Source organism: Ochlerotatus camptorhynchus, unplaced genomic scaffold (assembly GCF_037179485.1).
Source record: "Ochlerotatus camptorhynchus isolate MF236.1 unplaced genomic scaffold, CSIRO-AGI_Acam_v1.1 ptg000284l, whole genome shotgun sequence".
In the NCBI taxonomy this organism is placed as follows: Eukaryota; Metazoa; Arthropoda; class Insecta; order Diptera; family Culicidae; genus Ochlerotatus; species Ochlerotatus camptorhynchus.
This window is the reverse complement of record NW_027040773.1, coordinates 214,827-239,271: the sequence shown is the minus strand read 5'-3', so window position 1 is coordinate 239,271 and position 24,445 is coordinate 214,827. Positions and strand designations below refer to the sequence as shown.

At 38.1% G+C, this 24,445-nt stretch overlaps 1 protein-coding gene across 1 annotated transcript in view; it reads left to right on the top strand.

The window, feature by feature from the left end:
* Nucleotides 1-707: 707 nt before the first annotated feature.
* The window catches only part of slf (C-type lectin domain-containing protein slf), a 40,551-nt gene continuing 16,813 nt past the window's right edge, over nt 708-24,445 (top strand). The window contains exons 1-2 of the mRNA XM_065228232.1: nt 708-840; nt 19,595-19,742. Of these exons, the coding sequence (XP_065084304.1) occupies nt 19,595-19,742 (148 nt within the window). The 5' untranslated portion in view covers nt 708-840. The remainder of the gene's footprint in view (nt 841-19,594; nt 19,743-24,445) is intronic.

The window sequence follows — 24,445 nt, the reverse complement described above, 5'->3', positions numbered from 1 at the left end:
CTTTCAAACAATTGTATCTTAGTTGTTGTATGTCATTTTGTCATGATAAAGACTTTTTTGATTCTCTGACTATTTTTGATTCCTCCAAGTTACATAGTTTATAACTGGTCCAAATTTCGAAAGATTTTGTAAATCCTACAATTCAACTGCCCTCCAATATTTACAGTACCTTAAGAATAATGACAAACCTTTAGCAGTATTTAGAACTATTCATTGGAAAAACTAAAAGTTCTAAAACTTAACAGAAAGTTCAAAGCATGACAACTTGATCGTCTCCAATGTTATCACTAGTTTCCTCAGCTTTCTGGCCGTGTTAGTGAATGGTTTCCCGCTAATGGCGCCCACTGTAGTAGGCAATCTTCTACAGCTAGGCAATCCAAACAAAGTGCCAAAGCTCGTTGATTCTCGCATATGACTATCCACAGTAGGTACCAGCCGTGTCGTAGTGGTCTTAGTCAACGTCGTCGCCGTTGTCGTCATCGTGATCACGTATATGTGCTCGCGCACGCCTCTGTATAGAACCGTCCATCCATCTCTCTGCGCGGAACGTACCTTCAGCATACAGCCTCTCATGTAGAAGGATAGGACCTGCCCGTCGTCGTCCGTCTCTGTCTCGCGAGCACCCGCACCGATCGAGCTTTGAATGTATTGCCCGGCCTGTGTATGCAAAGCTCGCCACTTCGCTATAAAATCCCAACACCCTGATGAGTTCACTTTTGTTTTCATTCGAGTGTCTGTCTATCTAGATAAGGAAAAGAGCGCCTCCGGAGCTCCGAGGAAAAGTTGAATTATTTGTGGTTCAGCTCTTAGTGCTACCGTATCAATAGAAGTGAAAACAAGGTAAGGAATTCGGACCACCATCCTCGTGGGTGGGTGTGGGAAGGACGCGAAAGGATTTGTGATGGCAAAAAAAAAGTTAAACGAAACTCGTGAACCGCGACCATTCAAGCTTTCAAGTGATCATAAAAGTGATAACAATGGACTGTTTCATTCGGGCCTGAAAAAGGACTCGAAACGAAAGTGATTTTTTTCTGTTGGGTCTTAAGTGATACCGGTTGATTATTTTTTTTCCATTCACACATGGGAATGCACGCGCTCGCACACGCTACGACCATCGCATGTTTAAATGCATATACATATATATATTTGCGAAGACTACAACCAGCACCACCGGTCAGGAGAAGTGTCCAATTTGCCCCAAAGCGACAATTATTATGCAACACAACGAGAGCCATGGATTATTCAACAAATCACCCAATCGATCCACATACTTACCTAGATTGTTGGGAAAGGAGCACAAGTTTGGTTCGCAAACAAAAAAAAAAACTAATATATGTTTTATGTTGCTCTCATTTCAAAGCGTGACACATGTGAAATGTGAACAGCGATTTGTTGTGAAGTGAAGCATGGGAAAATAACCTCTCGGTCATCAAGGGAGTCTGATTAGGTCATAATTTTTTATTACTACGTTGAAGGCAGTCAGTAACTGAGCTCTAGGATGAAAGGGAGGGGTTCTAAGAAGAGGTAATTGAGTGTTACAACAAACGACAGCGAAGAAATGACGCGACCTGTTCTAGGAAAATGTAATGATCTTGTTGTGTGGAATGGAAATTTCTCTGCCAGTGAATGAGTGAACTATGAATATATGAACTTGAATGAACTGGCAAAACGGTTGTGACGACCAAGCAAACATCCGTGATGCTACTGACTGATGCGTGGTAGTTATAATGTAAATTCATTGAATATTGAATTTTAATTAATGAAGTTATTTAAAATTTGTGTTTACATTTATTCGCTTAGTATAACTTCGATGTGGCAGTTGATCTTTAAAGATACGTCTTTGGAAGTGAATGTTTAAGGTTATTGATCACAAAATACTTATGATCACCGTTATGTAATCCAGTCATATTAAAAGATGATCCGACAATTTTTCAATTTTATTATTAAATCTGTTTTATTTTTAAACAGACAAAGTTTAATCTATGGGTCTTTAAAAGAGTTTAAAAACAACACCTTTGTTTAATGGACAATTATTTCACATTAGAAAAATTGTGTCACATTGGAAAGTAGAATTTAGTATTTGAATTAAAATATAATTATGATGAATTTTGGTGTCTGTAGTGAAATATGTAATGTTAAGAACAATTTTATTTAATATTTAATATTGGTCCGTTGGAAGTAAATTGATAATCGTTTTTCAAATACAAAGATGACCTTAACTGAATAAAAAAGAATCAACATAATAAGTTAGTTTGCATGATGCTAAACAAGGGTTTAAATATATTATTCCTATTTTTTTTTATTTAAGAAAAATCGATGTATTCTTGGCAAGTACACCCTGCTCAGAATCTCATAAGGTATTTTAAAATTGATTATCACACTAAAAAATCTAGTATTTTTGACGGAAGGCAATGCCGAACTTAGAAAACAGACATAGAGGAAATGGCTCTAATGTTGGCCTATGGATCTAAGATTGGGCCCATCGCTAAAAATCTGCTATTTATCAATTTTATCGAGATGAACACGTCATTGGGACGGTAATAATGGATATTTTTGGTTGCTATTGAAAATTTAGTCGATTGCTGAATTTATGTATGGGCCCAAATTAGGGCATTTAGGCCAACATTACATCCATTTCTCTTATATTTCCAAAATATCTCCAAAACGGGATTTTGTGCACGTTAAAAGATGCCCAATATAAGCATTTCTGCGGCTGAAAATCTCCTTAATAAAGGAAATCAATCAATGTAAGCATTTTGGATATTAATAACATCTAGATTAATATTCAATCTTTAACATTTACGTACTGATATAACATATTCAAAGATCCTAGAGACTTTGAATTTGCTCAACCCTAGCACTTCTTTTATAATGTTTTTCGTTTGCTTACGTTTCTGCATCCAAAACAATTGAAAACATTCGAACGTTCACGTTCTTTGCAATTATAATTTAGAATTTAGAAGAAATTTAACAAATTGACGATTGATTTATATTTTTCTTACAAAGCCTAAAAACCAAGGGTCGGCTGTCCAATCTCCTACATTCATGCAATATCTCCCAAACTGGAGCCATATGAAAAGTTTCATCCATATCAGAGAGGAACGAGCTAAATCGGTTGCTAAATTGGCATAGAATTACTCAAAATTAAATATCATCGAAAATGTTGGAACCTTCTCGTAAAAATGGATGTTCTTTTCATTCAATACCATCTCACTGCACTGACGCATAATGGAACCAATTAATCTCAGAAATACATATTTATCGTTCAGTCCACCAAAGCAAGTGCTTCCTTTTAGTTTGAGGAACAACATAAAAATATAATATTAGTTCCTAAGGTAAAGTTGTCGATTTACTGGTAATCATAAATTGACTTGCCCTTGTTTCCAATAGGCACGCTAAAATGCATACAACCACGCGAGCATGGCGACAACGCTCTGATGAGGCAACGATACCCTACTCCTAAGCTCCTCCCCTTTTCCTATTCTTCGACAATGTACCCCTCTAACCTCGAGTAAAGGGCGAACACGAAATTATTGCGAAACCGAAAATGTCATGCCAATTTTCTTATAATGTTTAGAATCAAACCAAAATTTTAGGGTAGTTTTATACCTATATTTACTTCAAAAATCAAAAGAAAAGTTAATCGATGGAGCCTTGAGTGTAAAATTGAACGCATTTTCGCTTGATGCCCTCCATCAAAGTCTTTACAGTGTCATCTGGTACCAGTTTCTCAGTTTTTTTTTCCATTTTCTTAACATGTCCTTCTCGTCTTTGACTGTCTTCTTGCTCTTCCGAAGTTCCCGCTTCATTATTGCCCAGTACTGCTCCACCGGGCGCAGCTCCGGACAGTTTGGCGGATTCATGTCCTTTGGAACAAAATGGACAGAATTGGCCTCATACCACTCCAGGACACTTTTAGAATAGTGACATGATGCCAAATCTGGCCAAAATAGCGGAGCTTCGTCGTACTGCTGCAAGAACGGCAAAAGACGCTTCTCGAGGCACTCAGATTTGTAGATCTCGCCATTTACTGTGCCCTTTGTCACGAAAGGCTCACTCCTCAGTCCGCAAGAGCAGATGGCCTGCCAAATGAGATATTTGGAGGCGAACTTCGACATTTTCTTCTTCTTAAATTTGTCGTCCACATCGAACTTGCTCTTGCCGGTGAAAAACTCTAACCCCGGAATTTGCTTAAAATCGGCTTTTATATACGTTTCGTCGTCCATCACACAGCAGCCATATTTTGTCAGCATCTTCTCGTAGCGCTTCCGTGCCCGAGTTTTAGCCGTCGATTGTTGCCACTCAGCGCGGTTTGGGAAGTTCTGTACCTTGTATGTATGTAGTCCAGCTCTCTTCTTTGCATTCTGGACGTAGCTCTGCGACATGCCGATCTTTTTAGCCAAATCACGGCTTGAGACGTTGGGATTTGCTTTAATCATCCGCTTCACCTTTCCCTCCGTCTTTTTGTTCTCCGGTCCCGGTTTTCTTCCAGCTCCTTTGCCGTGGTCCAACGTCAACCGCTCCTGGAACCGCTTCAACACTCTGGAGACGGTTGAATGGTGAATGTTTAACATTTTTCCCAACTGCCGCGACAGGTCAGGAAATTCCAGGTGTTTGGAAAGAATTTGTTCTCTCAACTCGCGTTGGTTCACATCCATTTTCGTTGAATCGAAAAACACGACTTCGATTGAGAATACATCAATGAGAAAGTGTGCAAAATTTGGTTGATTTTTACCCAATGGTAAAAAAGTTATGCCCTGTTGAATGTGTCGCAATAATTTCGTGTTCGCCCTTTAAGCCGCGAGTATCCGGCCCAACTTCTACTAGACATAGAATTAAGTGAATTTTGTTACAAACAAAGAACAATGAATTATCGGCTCCGTAAAGCTAACGCGATTAAGCCTTACAAATAAACGAACTAGATAAAAAAACCACGCGAGCACTGAAACAAGCAAGCCATCCACGGTTGCTAAATGATTACCGAACGAATGTAGATTCTTTCAAACAAGCTACGCTGCACGCAGATTTGGCGCTAATGGCAATATGTATATAACGAAACAGACGATAAACATAGAGAATGTGAAGAACGTTCTTTGCCGAGTGCAAAGTAGAATAAATACGTAAAAAGTGAACAGCTAGTGAGCCGTTTTTGGCTCAGTGATAGAATCAGTTGGATGAATTTGCCAGATTTAGTCAGATACATTCATGATTATCTTCTAAACAAAGCATATTTCATCAATAATACAATGCCAATTTACCATTCAAAGTTGTATGTAAAGCTAGTTAAAACAAATGGTTCTCTCTACCAATCGCTCACTCACTTATTACAATCGAAAGAAGCATCTCTTAAGGTGATTCTATGACGATTCCAACAATGGCAGCCATGATGTCTGATATGATGATGATGATGGTCCCACCTCTTACCCCTACAAAGGTTTGAGCTGGACGATTTATCTTTAAGATAATTGAATATGACATTTTAACCAGGTTGGCAAACAAAATCGAACTGGTTTCAGTTACAGATATAGATTCCTTCTAAAGTTTACAGTTGCTTCACAGCGATATAAATGTGGAAAAGCTCAGGCGTCCACCTCTTAGTTCGCCTTTTTGTCCACCTAAAATATTCATAAGTATTACAAGCAATCAAGAGTTAATGAACAATCAACAAAGCATCCTATTACACTAGTAACCCCGCAATCTGATGCTATCATAATTTTCAGCAATGTCAGGAATGCTCACGAACCCCTAACATTTGCCAGAAAACTTACTACTAACTCAAGGTATCTTTCAAATAAGCTTCAAAATTGCATTTTTTTTTATCAAATGTTAAATTCAGTCCTCTATATCCGTAATACGCGCGCGAGGCTCAAACCTTTGTAGACTACTTTTTGTTTTAATTAATCTACTATAAAATCAAATATTAAAAATCCATCATCACCCTCGTGGCGAACAGAAATAGTTTTTGCAGTGCTACAATAATTATTAAAAAGTCGTTATGACAGCTATCCATATAAAATAATCCGTTAGAGATAACTTCGTCAAGATACATAATTTGTCAATTCATAAAAAAATCACGGGATAACTGTTCAAAAGACAGTTTTAACGTGTGAAATGCAGTGTCTTTTAAATTCTGTAAGTGTTGCTAAACGTTTGATATGTCTAGGCATCGAATTGAAAACATTTATTCCTTTATAATATAATGAATTTTGTGAAGCACAAGTCAAGAAATGTGGTGTTCTTATTTCAACCGCGTTTCTAGTATTATATCTATGAAAGTCACTTCCTCTTTCAATTCGATCACACAAATATCGAGGCAGCAAACCGTTAACTACTTTAAAAATGAACACCATAGTCAAATATACAATTCTTTGCTTCACCGACAACCATTGTAAGGCGTCTAGCATCAAAGTTGAGGAAGTGAATCTATTACATCTCAAAATCAAACGCATTATTTTATTCTGCAAGCGCTGTAATCTCGATATTTGTGTTGCATTGGCCAGAAATAAAATGGAAGGGCAAAAGTCAAGATGAGGAGAGATGATTGATTTGTATAGCTGTATTTTACTGGCAATAGTTAAATCGTTTTTCAGTCGACATAGAATTCCATACTTCTTGGCAATTTTCTTGATGACATTGTCAATGTGAGAGTTGAACTTAAGTGTGTCATCAATAATCACGCCAAGATATTTAATCTCCCGAACGCGATCAATAGTCTCATCATCAATTACAACAGAGACGTTCTCATTTACTCGATTCCGCGAAATTACCATAAATTTAGTTTTACTTGTATTCAATTTTAACTGCTTATACTTCAACCATCTACTTAGAGAACGCAAATCTTCATTCAAGTGTAAAACGGCATCATCTAAATCCTTAGCTGCAATGAATAACACAGTATCATCTGCAAAAAGATTAATGTCGCAAAATCGTAAAACACGTCGCAAGTCATTAATATACATAATAAATAACAGGGGCCCTAATACACTTCCCTGGGGCACTCCAAGATTATTCCCCACGGGACTGGAAACAGAATCATTAAAAACAGTCCGTTGAGTTCTGTCAGACAAATAGCTTTCAAACCATTTATATGCAGTACTCGTAATTCCAAAGCGCTTGATTGATCTTAACAATAAGGGCCTAGAAATTGTTTCAAAAGCGCGTTTAAGATCCAAAAAAACAGCAACAATCGTATCTTTACACTCCAAGTTATTTTTCCACTTCGCTAATACCAAATTCAACGCGGTTTCACAAGAATGACCTTCCCGATATCCCGATTGTTCTGGTATCAACAAACTATTACTATTTAAATACTCCAACAGCTGACCTTTAACAACAAGTTCTAAAATTTTCTCTAATGTGTGCAACATGTTGATGGGACGAAACTCTTCGGCTTTAATCGTTCCAGCAACTTTTTGAATAGGGACCACTAAGGATTCCTTCCAAATTTGTGGCACATGTCCAGTTTGTAATGATTCATTAATAAGGTCCAGCAAGATGTGGCCAATGACATGAAAGCAATCTTGAATAACTCTAGCATTAACATTTTCTACTCCAGCCGATTTTCCTAATGAAAAACAAATAACTCTAAGTTCATCTAATGTGATTGGGTGAAAAACTTCAAATCTACAACTACTATTAACTGGCTGTTTTATTTCGTCAGGTTCATCGACCAATTCAATAGATTGATTAATCAATGAAACGCTATCTACGAAATAATCATTAAACTTAGCTGCAATTACTTGTTCTGACTGTTCTAATGTGCCATTAAAAGTTATGGACCGCGGTTTGCAATTACTAGGTTTTAATAAAGATTTCAAAATTTTCCATAATTCTTTGCTGTTGTTTTGATGCTGATCAATCTTCCTTTGAACATAATCACAACGAGTTTTCTTTATCGATTGTGAATACTTATTACGCGCGATTGTGTACCTAGTCCAATGATTGTCATTATTAGATCTACAAAACTTTTTGTACCATTTGTCCCTTTTCCGTTTAAGACGCAAAAGATCCAAATTGTACCAGCTGTTCGAGTTTTTCAAAGAAACAAACTTTTGCTCAACTAGTTGATTGGTACACGTTTTCAAAGCGTTATTAAGAACAGCTGTAGATTCATCTAAGTTACCGGCCGCGAATGGAAAATCCAGGCTTCTCTCAACAAGATTCGAAACAGCTTGCTTCGAATATTTCCTCCAGCACTTCAATTTTACAAAATTATCGTTATCGTTAACATGGTCTAAGACATTAATCACTAAGGTCTCATGATCGGTTATTTTCAAATCAGTATCCGTAACTGAACAAATGGAATCAAAATTGGAATAAACGTGGTCAATTAAAGTTCTACTGTGCCTGGAAATACGCGTATACTCATTTACCGTTTGCTTTAAATTAAAAAACTCAGCTAAACGCTTCAAATGATTCGAATTATGGTTATCACGCCAATTAATATTAAAATCACCAGCCAATATATTTAATTTACTAGAATCAAGGAATGTCTCAAACCAGTTCTCTAAAACTTCAACAAAACGCTGGTCACTAGAACTGGGAGAATGATACAAAACACCATAATTACCCATCTTCATGCCACGTACAACTGTAATGCCCAAGAACCAGTTGCCATCAATAACTTCGTTGGTACGAAGGTTGAATTGAACTGATTCTTTGACATAAATAGCAACACCGCCAGTGTGTCTAGAATGTGATAAACAAGCAGCAACAATATATCCCGGAATACTATACTGATCAAAAGCTTCAGTTTCTACAATATGAGTTTCAGATAAGAAAACTAAAAGAGGACGTTTTTCCTCAACAATCTGACGTAATGCTACGTAGTTTGTTGACAACCCCGCAATATTCAAATATAAAAAATCGAATTGATTCACATTCTTGGAACTTGGCTGCTATTTATTGAAACGCAAGCTGCTTTTCTTCTGATCAAAAAGTCTTTTATAAAGCAAACATTCCGAGCTAAATGCGGCATGGTTGACGTCCAAGTTCATTTTTCGTTCTTTATTCGTTTTCAAACAATTAATACATTTCAATACAGTTGACGTACACTCCGACGTTTTGTGTTGTTGGCTGCACCTAGAGCATCTATCACAATTTTTGCAATCCATGCTCTTGTGTCCAAATTCTCCACATTTGAAGCATCTCAACACATTAATCGCGGGAACTATCGAGCACCGATCAAACCCTACATTTACTTTTTTCGCACATAACAAACATTTATAAGTTTCGACATCGACTTCAATTACAACACTAAACTTGTTATAAGTGAAGCGTGGATTTTCAAACATGTTCACTACTTTAACATCATTTATAGCGATGTCTTCATTTTGACTTTTTAAGTAGTCAATGAAGACATCGGAGGAAAACTGATCGCTCATGCCCACTATTTTTAATCTTGGCACCGAAGTGGGAACAACAGCACTATATTGTTCACCCAGATTGCTTTCAATACCAGTTTTTACATCATTAAGATTAGCTCCTGTTGCACACTCAACAATAATAGAGCCATCTTTACCATTCCTAAAATTACTGATTTTGTGTGTTTTTGGATCCAACTGAGTTTTCAAAAACTTACGAGTATCTTCGCAAGCTTGTTTGGACTCTTTTGGTTTGATCACAATGACCGGACGAGTCTTACGATTACTCTGTTTGTTACTGTTACTTTTAATGTTACTGTTACTGTTAATGTTACTATTACTGTAACTAATATGTTTACTTTTACTTGCATGACTAGATCTTTTTACAACATCCGCAAAACTCGCATTTTCTTGAAAAACATCATCAGTCGAATCGTTGTCACTATTTTGAAATTTACGTTTTTTGCGTCTGGGATTTCGGTCCGATTCAGAATGAACCGTCCTAGATGCACCATTCGTTGCAGCTAAATTTTTTTCCGTACTAATTTCAAAACATGAACTAGTCATCGTATTCCATTTCTCACTAATTAATTTTTCAAAGCAACTTAAAGAATCGTTCATATTTTGTTGCATTTTTTCCATGCCAATTCTCAACGCGTTGTCTATCTGAGCAGCAACGTTGTTTCGTATACCAGTGATAGAGTCAGCAACAGAAGACAATTGCTTCATTGCTTCCCCCAGCATTTTGGTATCCGAAACCGATACATTCTGCTCGTCACAACTCTGATCTGACAGACAATTACTACACTTGAATAGAACATTTGCATTATCTGTGATAAGTTTTGCCTGAGTCCGCGTGAGTGTAGTGCACTTGCAATGAAATACACGAGCACACTTACCCACACAGATAACCGGCAAATCACTTACCAAAATCCCCAAATTACATATTGCACACTCAGCCATATATATCACCTATACACATAAACTTTACATGCAACACTACAGAGACACAAGTAAAAAACGAACGAAAGCAAAAATTTACAATGCCGTAGCTTACTAAAAGGGTACCAAATAGCTTGCCGGGCGAAGGGAAAACACAAAAATTGAACGAGAACCAGCGGCAACAGTAACCGTTCTCCTACTTAAGCAATAAATTATCACTACGGGGCACGCGTAGGATCAATTCTACCGCGGCACAAGCACAATTTCACACTTAATTAATTGAATATTTATCACAGCACTGCGAAATAAACTATAACGTTCGCCATTACCAATACATATGCCCTATCACTTCAAGTTTTCAAGAGTACAAATCACTGTTGCGACATCGCTTTTGAAATTCGAACTCCTTGTGGGTGGCACTGCAGCAAACGAGAGGTTACAGTTTCATCCACAATACTACACATAAGGCTCACGCACAATGTATGCGGTTTAATACTGATCTGATAGTAAGCTGTTAATTTTCGCAACGTATCAAATGCTGATGCATTGAGCGTGAACCTAAAGAATCAGTCATGTAATTTTTCGCTCGGTTCTGGTTTTATCGAAAAAAAATGCAATGTTGACTGAAAACGAACGACAACGCTCTAGCTCACCAAAGGAACCACTCGTTTCTCATGCTAAATGTAACGGCTAAACGGCTCAAAGTGATTTTGTGAACCTTAGTTTAGAAGTCTACTGCTGAAAATAAAAACTAAGTTGGAATGAATCAATCACTTAATTAATACCATCTTCAAGCATGGTGAGGAATGATGGTGATAGGTAATTAGTAATGTAGTTTTCGTAAAATCTGTCTTAATTTTCTGGGGAATATAAAATATTATTTATTACAGTTAGAAATACGCTTTCTGACTCTGAGTTATTTTTTTTTACCATCAAATCGAACATCTTAACCTGATTTCTACCTATGGCAAATCGAAACATTTTTTCTATTACATTTCAGAAGCTGCATTAGGACTATGAAATTTCATACATTTTTTTTTAATTTCATAAAGTAAATAACAATTTTGGCAATACCTTTACTTACTATCGTCAGGGGGTAGATGAAGTCCTTGAGCACACATTTTTAACATGAGGAATCCTCATTGAAGATGGATCATATTTCAGAGCATCGATTGACCAGATTTGAACATTCAAGGACTTTGTTTACTCCCCTAACGCTAAGGAAAACGATCAAATTTCTGAATGATCTACGATTTTAGTCAATTCTGAAGTGTCCATTGTGTCCACTATCGGAAAAGCTAGCATTTTCGATAAGCTTTCAATTAAACATAAGTTTAAAAATCATTAAAAAGTACTGTTTTGCTATTGACAGTTTGACGGTTTTTGTAATTTTTTGACTAAAATTAGTGATTTTTTCGTCAATGTGTATTTTTTTATGGAAAGGAAATCCAGTCTTCTACTACTTTGTCTCAGATGTAATTTCGATTAGGTGAGCTTATTTTCGTGCATTGATTTATTGAAAAATATCGAATACGTCATTATGAAAAAATATGCGTCAGTCAAAATGACCGAATTCCAGCATAAACTTGGTTAATTTCCCCTGGCGAACAGTGTTGCGATGTTTCATGGAATTCTGTAAAGTAAAATCTGGAACTCGTTTATTGTTTCGTTATCGGCGTGATTTTTCTCTATTGGAAAGCAACTGGAACACGAACTGATTTTTGGGATATCCGCATTTCAGTCTAACGATGATTCAAAACGCATACTATGTTTTATACTGCCTATAATCGCATATCAGTCCCGTATGGATTGTCGTCAATTTTGAGATAACAACGCTATCCACCATCAATTGGCATCTACTTTCATATTACGCGATAAAATTATGGGCTTTGATCATGAAGAATGTGAAAACAACATCAAGTCAGCTTGCCGATATCAAGCAAATAATCGTCCCATCCTGATATTAAATTGTACATAGTTCAAGTTAAAGTTCCATATGGGACTGATATACGATTATAGGCAGTATACCAAACGTTTCCACCATTAGACTTGGTCTTCGTCAGGGATACAAAGCAAACCTCTGGCATAGCCATTGGTTCTTGAAGCTGCCGTTAGTGATAGCGGTGGCGTTGATGTTGGAATGATTTTAACCTTCGGTCATGCGTTACCATTATCATGGCTAAGCGATGAGTTTCACCCATCCGAGTATGACCAACCGATAGGATTATCCACCGACGCATTCGTACCAACAATGCGGTATTGCCAATTCACAGAAATCTTAGCATGCATCGACATTTCACAAATAAGAAGAAGCGACATCCACAGCTGTCAAACACAACAACAATTAATAATTTCATTCTAGCAGTTAAAATGACGTTTACTACCATTCTAGAGATGAACTAGCCTAAGGCTAAAAATCTCTTAAATAGAGAAAAAAAAAAAAAAAAAAAATAAAGTTTACTACCATTCGAACTTTAAAATAAAACATGATTTTGAGATTTTCTCTAGAACCACGAGAAAACTAGCCAACATTTGTGCGTTTAATAAAAAAATAGAAATTAGTTGGTCCAGTTTTGTGAAATCGCTGGTAGAAAGTCACGCCAAATCTGCTTGACAAAGTGGTCAATTCCGGAATACAAACGTAGACTACGGAACAAATCACAACATGTAACCCTACAATCTACGAAATAATTGTGGAGACGGGGGTTCTCATGCAATGAAGTGGTGTAGTAGTTAATAGGTTGGTTGGAGGATCTTCTTGTGCCAATGCGCTGAAATGCAGTTTTCAATTACTTTTCGATCCAAATAGCTTCAAATTTATACAATTTATATTGCGAACTTCCATCTGACTTGTTGTTTTAAATATCTTCTTGAATGTTTTATGTGCTGCCATGCGAGGTCTGCAACTCGGTCTTCAAGGAACGATTTTGCTTCGTGTTTGAAAATCCCAAAAGCAGATGTCAGTGACGATTGTTAATTTCGGTTGTCAAATCTGACGCCAAATGCTAATTTTTCTCTGAACTGATAATATGTTGGAAAAAAAAATCTCGATAGCTATGACAATTAAAAGCTCCGCTTATTATGTTGAACAAAATGCCGAACAACTTTATATCGCCTGATGAAGGCTGATCCAATCGCCGAAACGTTGGACATAAAACATAGAATACGTTTTTATCCAGCGTTAGTCTGAAAAATCGATATCCCCAAAATCGGTTCGAGTTCCAGCCTTTTTGCAATTAGAGTACATTGCAACGACTGAGCCAGGAAGAACGTTTTTCGAAGCTATACAAACATGACACCTATGGTCAAGAAGCCTCAAAACATGGAGCTTCTGCATGTTTTCAAAATTGCAAGACAATGAACTGCCCAATTGAAGTCCAGGCTTTTGCAGTTTGTTCTCATATGAATTTATGCTTTGTTTATGTTTACATTCAGCTCCATTAACACCAGATGACTCACACACTCTACATTTCTAGCTGTCAGTTCCACTGAGGAACGTTCGTATTTGTACGTTAAATGCAGGTACTATGCATCCTGGTCTATTAGGTACTGCAGCGTGACGTCATAAATGAACTCAGTGTTAATCGGCTGAACCTTTTTGACAGTTCAGTGGTACAGTTTACAAGCACTTAGTCGTTTTTTCGAAAAAAAAAATATTCTAAAATTTTCTAATTTTAACTTAAAAGTTGTAGAGGAACAGCGCATTGAAAGGATGTTGCTCGTGGACATTGCAGAAGTGTGGTTTACATCTCACTGCAGTCTGAAAAATTATCGAGAAAATCCACCCAACAAAAAGTTGACTAAGTCTGTGTGCTGAAAATACCTGGGTGTGTCATTACATGGCAGTGGGGAAACAAAGCCTAAGTCGACGAAGAGAATCTGTCCATGTTACTTAGGACCTAATGCAATGTTCAGCTGGTAATCATGTTTGTATTACTTCAAGCGTGAAGTTAACGAGATGGAGATGCTTAACGGCAAATTTTGACTTAAAGTGGTAATTTTATACGATAGATGAGGATATGAAAGTATAGAGTTGATAGTTCCGTTAGAGTACGGCAGTGTGAAAATTGTATATAGAGAGTAAAAAGCGAGCAAAATTCAATCCATATCTCGTGGCGGTTAAGGACGACCGATCTGATCAGCTTTAGATAGTCAACTTCGTGCTGTGCCGAACTTTGACAACATATAGCATCCGAATGTTCTACAAAGATGTGCGTTAAATAACTGGCCATCATTGTAGTTCTAGGTCTCACCGTAGAAAAGCTCTGGTGTCCATTTAACGTGAGACTGCTCAAGGTTTAATACATTCGCCATTTTGGTAATTATCATTTCAAATTTGCAAAGATGTGGACATGTTGGATACATCAAACAGTCAGCTTAGAAGGCCCGGTAATCAAAACCCATCTTAGATTGCATTCAATGGATTTTATTGAAAATATGATAGTCTTCTGATTCCGAATCTGAAATTGTTCAAGGTAGTATTCATCATGAATAACCCTACACTCTAAGATTATTTACCGAAATCTCAACAGCTGAACGTTCGGTAAACAGTTCGGTGACTTTTTACAGATTTCCTGTAATTTTTCACATATATTCGGTGAAAAATTACAGGAAATCTAGAAAAAATCACCGAACTGTTTACCGAACATTCAGCTGTTGAGATTTCGGTAAAATTTCACAGATTTCGGTGAAATAATCTTAGTGTGTAGTAGTTGATGTACGAATAATATACATTTTGGTAACCCCATGTCAATGCACCCGCAGTTTCTTCTTTTGGTTGTATAAAAAAACAATTGACACCGTCTTCAACCAGACAACGCACAACACAAAAGGCAAGTTAGGAAATTTTATTTTTACGAAAAGTTCAACCAGCTGGTGCGGAAATCGAATCCTCAGTTCTTGGCATGCACAATACGCCTGAACGACGGGTGACGCCGCTAACCGAATTACCACTAAACCCACAATAGATGACGTTGACGGTGACTCTGTAGCTCTTGGTAAAACCCATAAGAAAACGTCAGACTGTGCGTGAAACATGGCGGACTTCATACTATTCTTTCACTCCACCGAAAATTCTCTTAAGAAACTGTCAATCTTTGCTAGACGAGACGATTTTTCGAAGGTGCAATCAACGACATTACCCACACAGAACTGGTATATGCCTAATATATGGCTTATTAGGTTTATAGTAACCGGATTACTGCTCTATATGGTCAAAAGCTCGCGCAACACGAGAAAAGGGCCTATCATTGTTGATCGATTCTCGTCATCGACTTTCTCTTTCGCGAATGACCCGACTACAAATAAATTTTCCAATCTGTGTGTTGTTTAAGGCACATCCAACATCATCTTCTGTCGAACTGTGTTGCGAGCTTAGTGAGAAATTCGTTTATGTTGCCGTGGCAAACCAAAGAAAAAAAATCTATGAAGAGAAACGATCAACGAGGATAGGCCCTTTTCAAATATTATGCGAGAAATATCCATAGTTAATGAGGTACAACGTCATCGCCAGCAATTATTTGGTTTCTTTACACCATTTGAATAAAAGTGTCAACTTTTGCACCCTAGTTAATATTTATTAATAAATTAATTAGGTAACACCAGATTCGGCAAATATTTAAAAGATAGGGGAAATGGCTCTGCTATTTATCAATTTTATATAGACAAACGCGTCATTGGGACGGTACTAATGGATATTTTTGGTTGCTATTGAAAATTTAGTCGATTGCTGAATTTATGTATGGACCCAAATTAAGGACATTTAGGCCGACATTACATCCATTTCCCCTATTTCTTGTGAAATCAACCGCAATATCAGCAATGTTGCACTAAAAATTGAAAACATTTTCGTTGTTCATGCGAACCCTGATGCTCAAAATTAAACGAATGGAAATTTTACGCGGCGAACAAAGTTCAGAATACCTTCGTTGAATTCCACTTGAACATGAGGAATGCCAAGGATTCAATTTATCATTAAAAAAAATCACTGAAAAAAATAGACGATAGTGGCCTCTTTATCACTGCTGGAGGAGGCAAATTCAGAAGACACAAATGTTATACACTCTACACAACGAACCAGTCAACCAACTCCATCATATCGGCGATAAACCAGCAGCCAACAACCGGTAACCCGTACACAGAGTACTGAGTGTGGTTCTACAGTCGTAAATCACCAGGCGGATCTATAAAAATCGCATGATTAATGATGAGTTGGTCATTTGGTTAAAACAGTTCCCAGTTGGTACTGCAGACGAGTCAAGTGATGAGATGAGAATTTTCGCTCGGGTGCTGATCATCGCTCATCACGGTATTATCTAGTTTTATGTAAGATTAACCTACGATGTGTTCAATTTCGTTAATTCATCGTTTGGAACCCCGAACACGGAGCGAAAACAAGAAGAAAATCCTTTCAATCACGAGGCACCTTCCATATCTACGAAAGCCTTTTCTGAAGAGCCTCTCATAGGCGGGAAATCACGCAACCTCCAGATATGAATGTACCTTCTTGGAAGTGTTACAATCCCAACGCTTCTTGAATCAGCTATTACGAAAATGAAAACATAAACCAAAAGTGATTGTTACCTATCCATGCCTGGCATGGCATCAGTAGAGCAACATAGAAGGTGACGACGTAATTTCGTTAAGTCGATGATTTGAAGGGAATGTTTTTAAGCTGCAGCAACAGCAGCACTCTCCATGAAGCCTCGGATAAGATAGAGCCAGACTCTCGAGAGCTCCTCGCGCGCGAACCCATTGCACCAGTTTTTGGTTAAGCGCCTTTCAAATTTTCCGCAACCGCTGATCACTGCTGACTGAGGTGGTAAACATGTCACGCTCTTGTGGTGTGAAAGTGTGCCGTGGTTTGACCAAACTGGCTCCATCGAACGTTGCCACGACGAACGGTAGGGTTTTGACTTTTGATCAGTCAACCCGGATGATCCTATTGGTGTGTTTAGCTCTAAATACATGAGTTTACCAATTAAACGCAATTCCGATGTTAATTATCAAGTAAACAGCGCAGTAATTGGACAGGCCAATCAAAATAATTTTTCAATTAAACCAACGCTTCTTTAAGATCCTCCGTACCGACACAAACCCACCCGAATAGCCTCGACACCGCCAGGTGATCTTGCCAGCCAAACCGGTAACTCGAAGATCTTGCCATCAAAGATGTGCGCTCGCTCAACAAAGCCTCATTTATTGAACACTCTCTCATTGTTCTTAACGAGCTCCCCCGATTCCCCTCGCGGCAAGATCTCGCTACCTTCAGTCAAGATCATGTCAAAGATCGTGTACAACTCTGAACATCTGAACACTGAATCACGCGGTGATGGCGGGTAATTTACCTTAGAACGTTTGCTGTCGTCATTGTATACATATTTAGTTGTTGCCATTTGATGGAGGGTGGATGCCGTGGTGGTGGTGCAGTGGCAGATGCTACTAAAAAGTGACAACTGCACGTACGCCATCTGTCACTCAGCACAAAGCCAATGAGATAATTAACTGTGTTGGAAGGTAAGATTTACCTAGTTCTGGCAGGTTCCCGCGAGCCGCGAAAGGCTAATAATAGCAGCGATAGTATTCGATTTCATAACATCGATCTCGATCGCGGTTAGATAATGGATGGATGTTCTAGAAAACGAAATGGAAACCGAGAAACACGTTTGAGACTTTGCGATATGTGTTTTAATTGGATCGTGTGATGAAAGGGTAGCTCAAAACTTGAAAGCTTTAGAACAGAATTTTGTAGACTGCTGGCTGCTGACCAGCGAAATGTAGTGGAACCTGTTTGGCGGCTACGACCAGCAAACGAGATTGGGGTTTTGAAAATGTCAATGATGAGCTGGCGAGATAGAACAGGATCTACATCTGTGACGATGATCATCTGGAATTTGCTGTTTGGCATTCTTTGCTTTGGCAGAATAAATTTTAAAAGCTGCCAGCTAATGTGTTTCGATTGCGCCTGCTAGATTTATGGCCACATGAAGCAGCATGCTTTCCAATTGAAAAAGATGCATTTGAGCAAATTTAATCCATTTCAAACAGTTTGGACTTTTGTCACATTAGTTGGTTTAATAATATTAGTGCAAATAGAATACGATTACATTTATTTAAAAAATGGTTTCCCGAACCCATTTATGGCGGGAGCTAAGATTTGAATTTTACCCAGGTAACCAAAAAATACTTTAACGCAGTACTGTCAATATTCGCATCATATGAAACCTTCATTGATCATCCTACATAATCCATGGCTGGTATAGTGCAATAGAAGGTGAAATAGCTGAGCATAATAGTCCTACTACGACAATCAATAACAAGCAGTACCAACATATGTCATATTCGTTTTTGCAATGCAGTTAAACCAATGCAGTGGTGCCAAAAAACTAGAGCCATGGACAGCTCACTAGCATTTATTTGTAAAAAAAACGTAGATCCTATGTCTACATCTTTAATAATTTTGGTTTACGATTTTGCTCTACACCGGTATACACTTTATTTCAAAACTACCCAAATTTGGGTAGAATCCACTCGAATCGGTCAAAACTGGGTAACATCGGTAACATCGACATGATTCCAATCGACTTTGTTCATTTGTCAACTTGTCACTTCCAACATAAATCTTACCTATAGTTTACCCATTTTCGGGTAGGTTCAGTTTTGACCAATCCTTGCGGATTCTACCCAAATTTGGGTAGTTTTGAAATAGCGTGTAGTGCAGCTTAAAACGAAAATTATATCCCTAGGCCTGATTTTTTTTACCTGATCTTGGTTAAGAAAAAAAATCACATATTTCATATCTTGAGCCATATGCTGCAACAAATTTACTTGCAAACCAACATCAATAATTAATCCATTACAATTACACACTATTTTTTTTAGGTTTTTTTTTAATTTAATTCTATTTACTGACCAATATAGAATTAAAAACAGCTTCTCCGAAGCTCATTCAGTTCGGCCGGTGGTGAACTTTTTAACGGTGCGACTGAGTTGGGTGTTCAAGAAAATGAACTGCAGCAGTATAGGTCACCTCTCCGTGAGCGATCGAATGGTTTGTTTGCTATTTCGTTGACTTGTCCTTGCAATTGTAAGATGTGGTGTTGTTGTAAGATACATGTACAGATGATGCAAGGAATCCACACTTACATTTGATATTCAAGCCATAATTACAGTTTCACAAAATCATGCCATTCGCAAATCCTGCACGTACCAACCTCAACCTCACAATCGTATCTTGCTAGAAGCAAATACCCCTCATATTCTTAAACCCAGGTTCGTGTTGTTACTTTCAGATGAACTTACTAATATTAGTGCTGGCGTCACTGATCGCCTTCTGCATAGCCGAACCAAAGCCTGCCATCAATGAAATCAAAGCGAACCAGCCACAGCAGAAGCCGGGCCGATTCCTAACACTGCCGGTGCCGGAGAAATGCGCGTCACGTAAGTACCTACTCGCCCCTCACCTACCTTACCTACCTTATGCATGAAAATGAAACGATCGTCCACCAGTCGGTCTATAGATTTTGAATGACCAGCCAACAAACCGGCTCTTACGACATCTCAACCAGTACCCGCACGCTCACTCTTACAGAACGAACGCAGGATCGAACTAGTCGTGTGTGTCAAAATCCAGTTACCAGAAATGGTATTTTTAGACACCCTTTTTTCCACACCGAACCATTTAACTGTCAATCGTTGATCAAATTTGTTACAAATTAAATCTAAAAGAGCGATTATCAAAACTTGATTAACGTCGTACGTGTAAATACAAGCTTTTACCATCGAAATTTGGTCACCCAAACCTTAGAAAGAAAGGCTGCGGGATGTCTCAGGGGGACGCAACGGAGAAAGACACGAAACACACTGTGATGTCTTGAAAAATAAATCTCCTCAACTAGCGCCGTGTTTAAATTACTACTCTACAAGACCTTGAATTTTAATTCAACGAAGAGGCACCCGCAGTCTCTTCCTCGCGTACATCATCCGCGTCCGCTCTTCTTCTTCTTCTTTCTTACTTCTCTCTCCCCGTGAACGAACGTTGTCGCGTCAGGTTCTCAAGTTCACATAAATGCATATGAGCTCATGGATGGAACCAAACAATCCACACAGGAGGAGGCGGGTTTGAATGCTGATCTTCACTTCAAGCAGCCGAAACCAACCCCCCCCCCCCCCCACACACACACACCCTGTTACGCGTTGACGACGTCGTCGTCGTTCGTCGGTGACTTGTTTTTCTTCTTCTCTCATTCTCGTTCCGAATTAGCGCACCATAAAATACCTACTTAGTCAAGTTCACGTAGGATTCGGTATCTTTTCACCACGAGACAGCATCCGCCGGCAATGAGTTGGCAACTGGGCAAGAATCTTGTAGCCAGCTCGAGCAAAAGAGCTTTTGAATTTCCCGTACCTACGCTGGCTGGCATGATCGTTTGGAATTCGACCGCTGCTGCTGGAAGGTGGGGGGATGTTGGTGCCGTTTCCCAAAGTTATCGCTGTGCGATCCCGGATGTATGGAGTGCACCCGGGCTTTGCTTCGGGTTCGAATTCCCGATCAGTGGTCGGCTGGCAAATCACGTGCATGACAGTGTGATTTGCTGCCGATTGAGTTACCTAGCACTTTTATCCACACCTGCGGGAGCTGTGATAGTTCCGTTTTCTGAATGCGGTTCAAACTAGTTATAGCCAGTTTATTTAGTTGTTAGATTTATTAGTTTTAATGTAAACAATATTCATTGCATTGATATCTCAGCGATAATGAAATTTAATATGTGAAATTTTTATGGTGAAACCACATAACATATGTGGAACTTCGAACTAGATGCCTTTCGAAAAGTGAAGCCATTTTACTATACTTAGGATTAAAGAGACTGAATTAAGTTCATAAAAAATTCAGGCTTTTTACTTAGGAGGTATTCCATTTGGTGAATATTCACTTAAATTTGACACTTCGAGAATAAATTAAGATGTTCGAGAATCCCTCTGTTGTTGACTGGTCGATTTTCGAGAAGGCGTATGTCAAAATTGATTCCTGGTCTGTGAGAAATAAGTCTGCGGGAATAGCAGGTTTATTTGAAGAAAATTCATCTGTCGAATTGAAGTGAAAATTCATTAAATGTAACCAAGTCTAAACTAAAAAAGCGCCACTAACGGCGACTTCCCCACTTAAAACCCTGATGGCACTGGCGTTGCACAACTTACACTAGACACTAAGTGCTGGTCTTGGCGCTACCAAGAATAGAAAATTTATCGATACTAGTGCCTAATTGGTCGAAATTTGGAAATTTTATAGATAAAATCAGGAGATGCTAGCGCCACGTAACGCCGATATTCCCACTTATCTTTACACTAGTTTCTGACCGAAGTTGGACGACTGTTCTCTGTGCTAAAATTGAATTCATCGAACTGAAATTTGAAAACAGTTTGGATGTCTGCGACAAGTGCTGTCAGGATGCTGAATAATTTTCTAATAGCTTAATCTCACGTGCGAACATGAAATTATTTGATTAAGGATGAGTACGAGTATTATTGCTCCATTATTTATCGAAAGATATGGCTCGTCAATCATATTGCTAATCTCCGTACATCAATAGCTAAGAGGAAGAGGAGACAAGTGGTTAATTTTTGCCTGTGATGTGTTCTTCTTCTCTCGCGGAAACGACCGTGCAAAAATTATCTTATGGGAGACGAAGTCGACTGTCAAAATGCAAAAAAATATATTCCCTGTTGTAAAAATTTTCGCACTTCTATACGTTCGCCCAACCAATCAGGCGCAGGTTCGAGTTTGACAGAAAATTGGTTCATAAAAGGTCCCCTATTGTCTCCTCTTCCTCTTAGATCGATTGTGTCTCTCAAACTAAATAGTGTCTAGTGACATTTTATTATGTTTGAAAAAAAATCGATGTCATCCATAAATACACAGCGCCTAACGTACTCGGAAAAAAAATCCGTTTCCATATTCGGAAGGAAATGTACACCGTGAACTAGGGTTTTTGATCTAATTTCCGTCCTACTAAGCACAACCCGAGCTTAACCTTTCTTTTTTGAAACTAGCCTCAGGCTAAAAATCTCTATAACAAAGAAAAAAAAAAAAAAAAAAAAAATTTCTTTTTTGAATGGGTTTGAACAAAAATTTGAATACTTCTGTCAAAGATGAATTCTAAATTTATTCACCTTTCCATTCGTACCGTTGGATTTGATAAAGTGCCACAAATTGTTGAAATATTGTGTGAAATCTAATACTGCTTCTTGATTCTAAATTCTTCCTACGAGTTTCAATTCCGTCCTAACGCATTGAAACACCATTAAATTTCCTTCGTCCTACGGATAAACGTAGAAAAAGGGGATTCGCATAGGAGCGCTTCTTTTGTTTTGTGAACAATGAGCGTAAATATTCATACAATGCGCGCTAATAGCCTATTGGTCCCAAGCAAATCGATTAACGTACTCCATTCTAGTCGAAATTCTAGTACTACACTATGTTTCTTCTTCTTTTCCTTTATTTAACGTCGGTCTTTGTTCCGCAATCTAGTGCCAATCACCGATGGACATCGATTGCCATCCATTGACGGCAATCGAATGTGCAGGAAGGCAGCTTCCACACCTGCGTAGGATATTGCACCCATTCAACAAACATGGACCAACGGCTTTACTTCCCTTCCGAAGGAAGACGTGACCAGAGATTTTTATGCCTTAGAAAAATCCCACCGATCTCGGCTGGGATTGAACCCAGACCCATTGGGGTGTTAGAAAGCAGTCACGCCTACCACTACACCACCGACGCCGGCTACACTATGTTTGTTTTGATTCGCTATGAAAGTTTGACAGATAAAATTAGGGGTTCGTGAATTTTCCTATGTTTCGAGAGGTGCATCGATTAGCTTGTGACCGAAGAGAGTACCAGAGCTGAGCCAAAAAGTTGAGCACATTTCTTCGGGACCTTATAGTCTTAGAGTTACCTATTTGGTGAAATCATTGATATTATTGATCTTTTCTGATCGATAGAACGGAAATGGGCGATTACGACGAAGTAGTGCTCTACCCTATAGATCACGGCTCTAGTTCACGAATATGGGAACGGATTTTTCTGCGGGTAATGCTAGGCTAGAGGATTTGTTATTCCTGTGGATTTATTCTATTGCAGCTCTTCGTTCATCTTGGTTAGTATCTTCATGAACATCTAATTAACAACGTCGAATTGTCCGCTCTCACATCTCCGAAAACTACGGAATTCAAATACCAATGTTTTTGTTTGTTTACATATCGTTCATGGTCAAGAAACTCAAATCCAAATCTTACGAGTGTCGTAAATTAATTAATTTATAATTAATAGGGGAAATGGCTCTAATGATGGCCTATGGATCTAAATCTAAGATTGGGCCCATCGCTAAAAATCTGCTATTTATCAGTTTTATATAAATAAACGCGTCATTGGGACGGTACTAATGGATATTTTTGGTCGTTATTGAACATTTTGTCGACTGCTGAATTTATGTATGGGCCCATATTAGGTACATTTAGGCCGACATTACATCCATTTCCCCTCATTTCTGAATGTTTTTAAGATATTTTCTGAATAATTACAAGCGAAAATAATCAAAAATGGCCTACAACTTTGATTGTCAGTTCCAATGGAAACATGAATGGATTTCTGCCAATTTCTACAAAGCATTTGATGATTTGATAAACAAAAAACGAAAATGTGTGTACGCAATGGTAGGTCAAGATCTTTTTCTCTGTTTGTCTTAAATAAAAAAAGAGGAATGGTTAGTGAAAATCCGAAATAAATTTCACAGATCAAAATTTGTTTCTTTTTTGAAAAAAAAACTTTGAAAAATATAAAATGAGGAATTGGAGTAAGCGGAGAAATTTATTTGAATTCCGTTTTATGTTTTCATAGCCATCGTTAACATTCACTAGAAGTTTATTCACCTAGACTGCAGACTTCCCCGATGTCAAAATTCACAAGCCCTGAGGAAGTCTGTAAAAAATGGATGAAATATGTGCATCTGCCCAGTGCTGAGATTTGTCATCGTCATTGACAGATTTTCGCGATATATGACGAAAAGTTCCACAGCGCTATATTTGTGTAAAATGAAAATATTCATTTTGCATTTGATCCTCAAAATCAACCTCACCAAGATGAA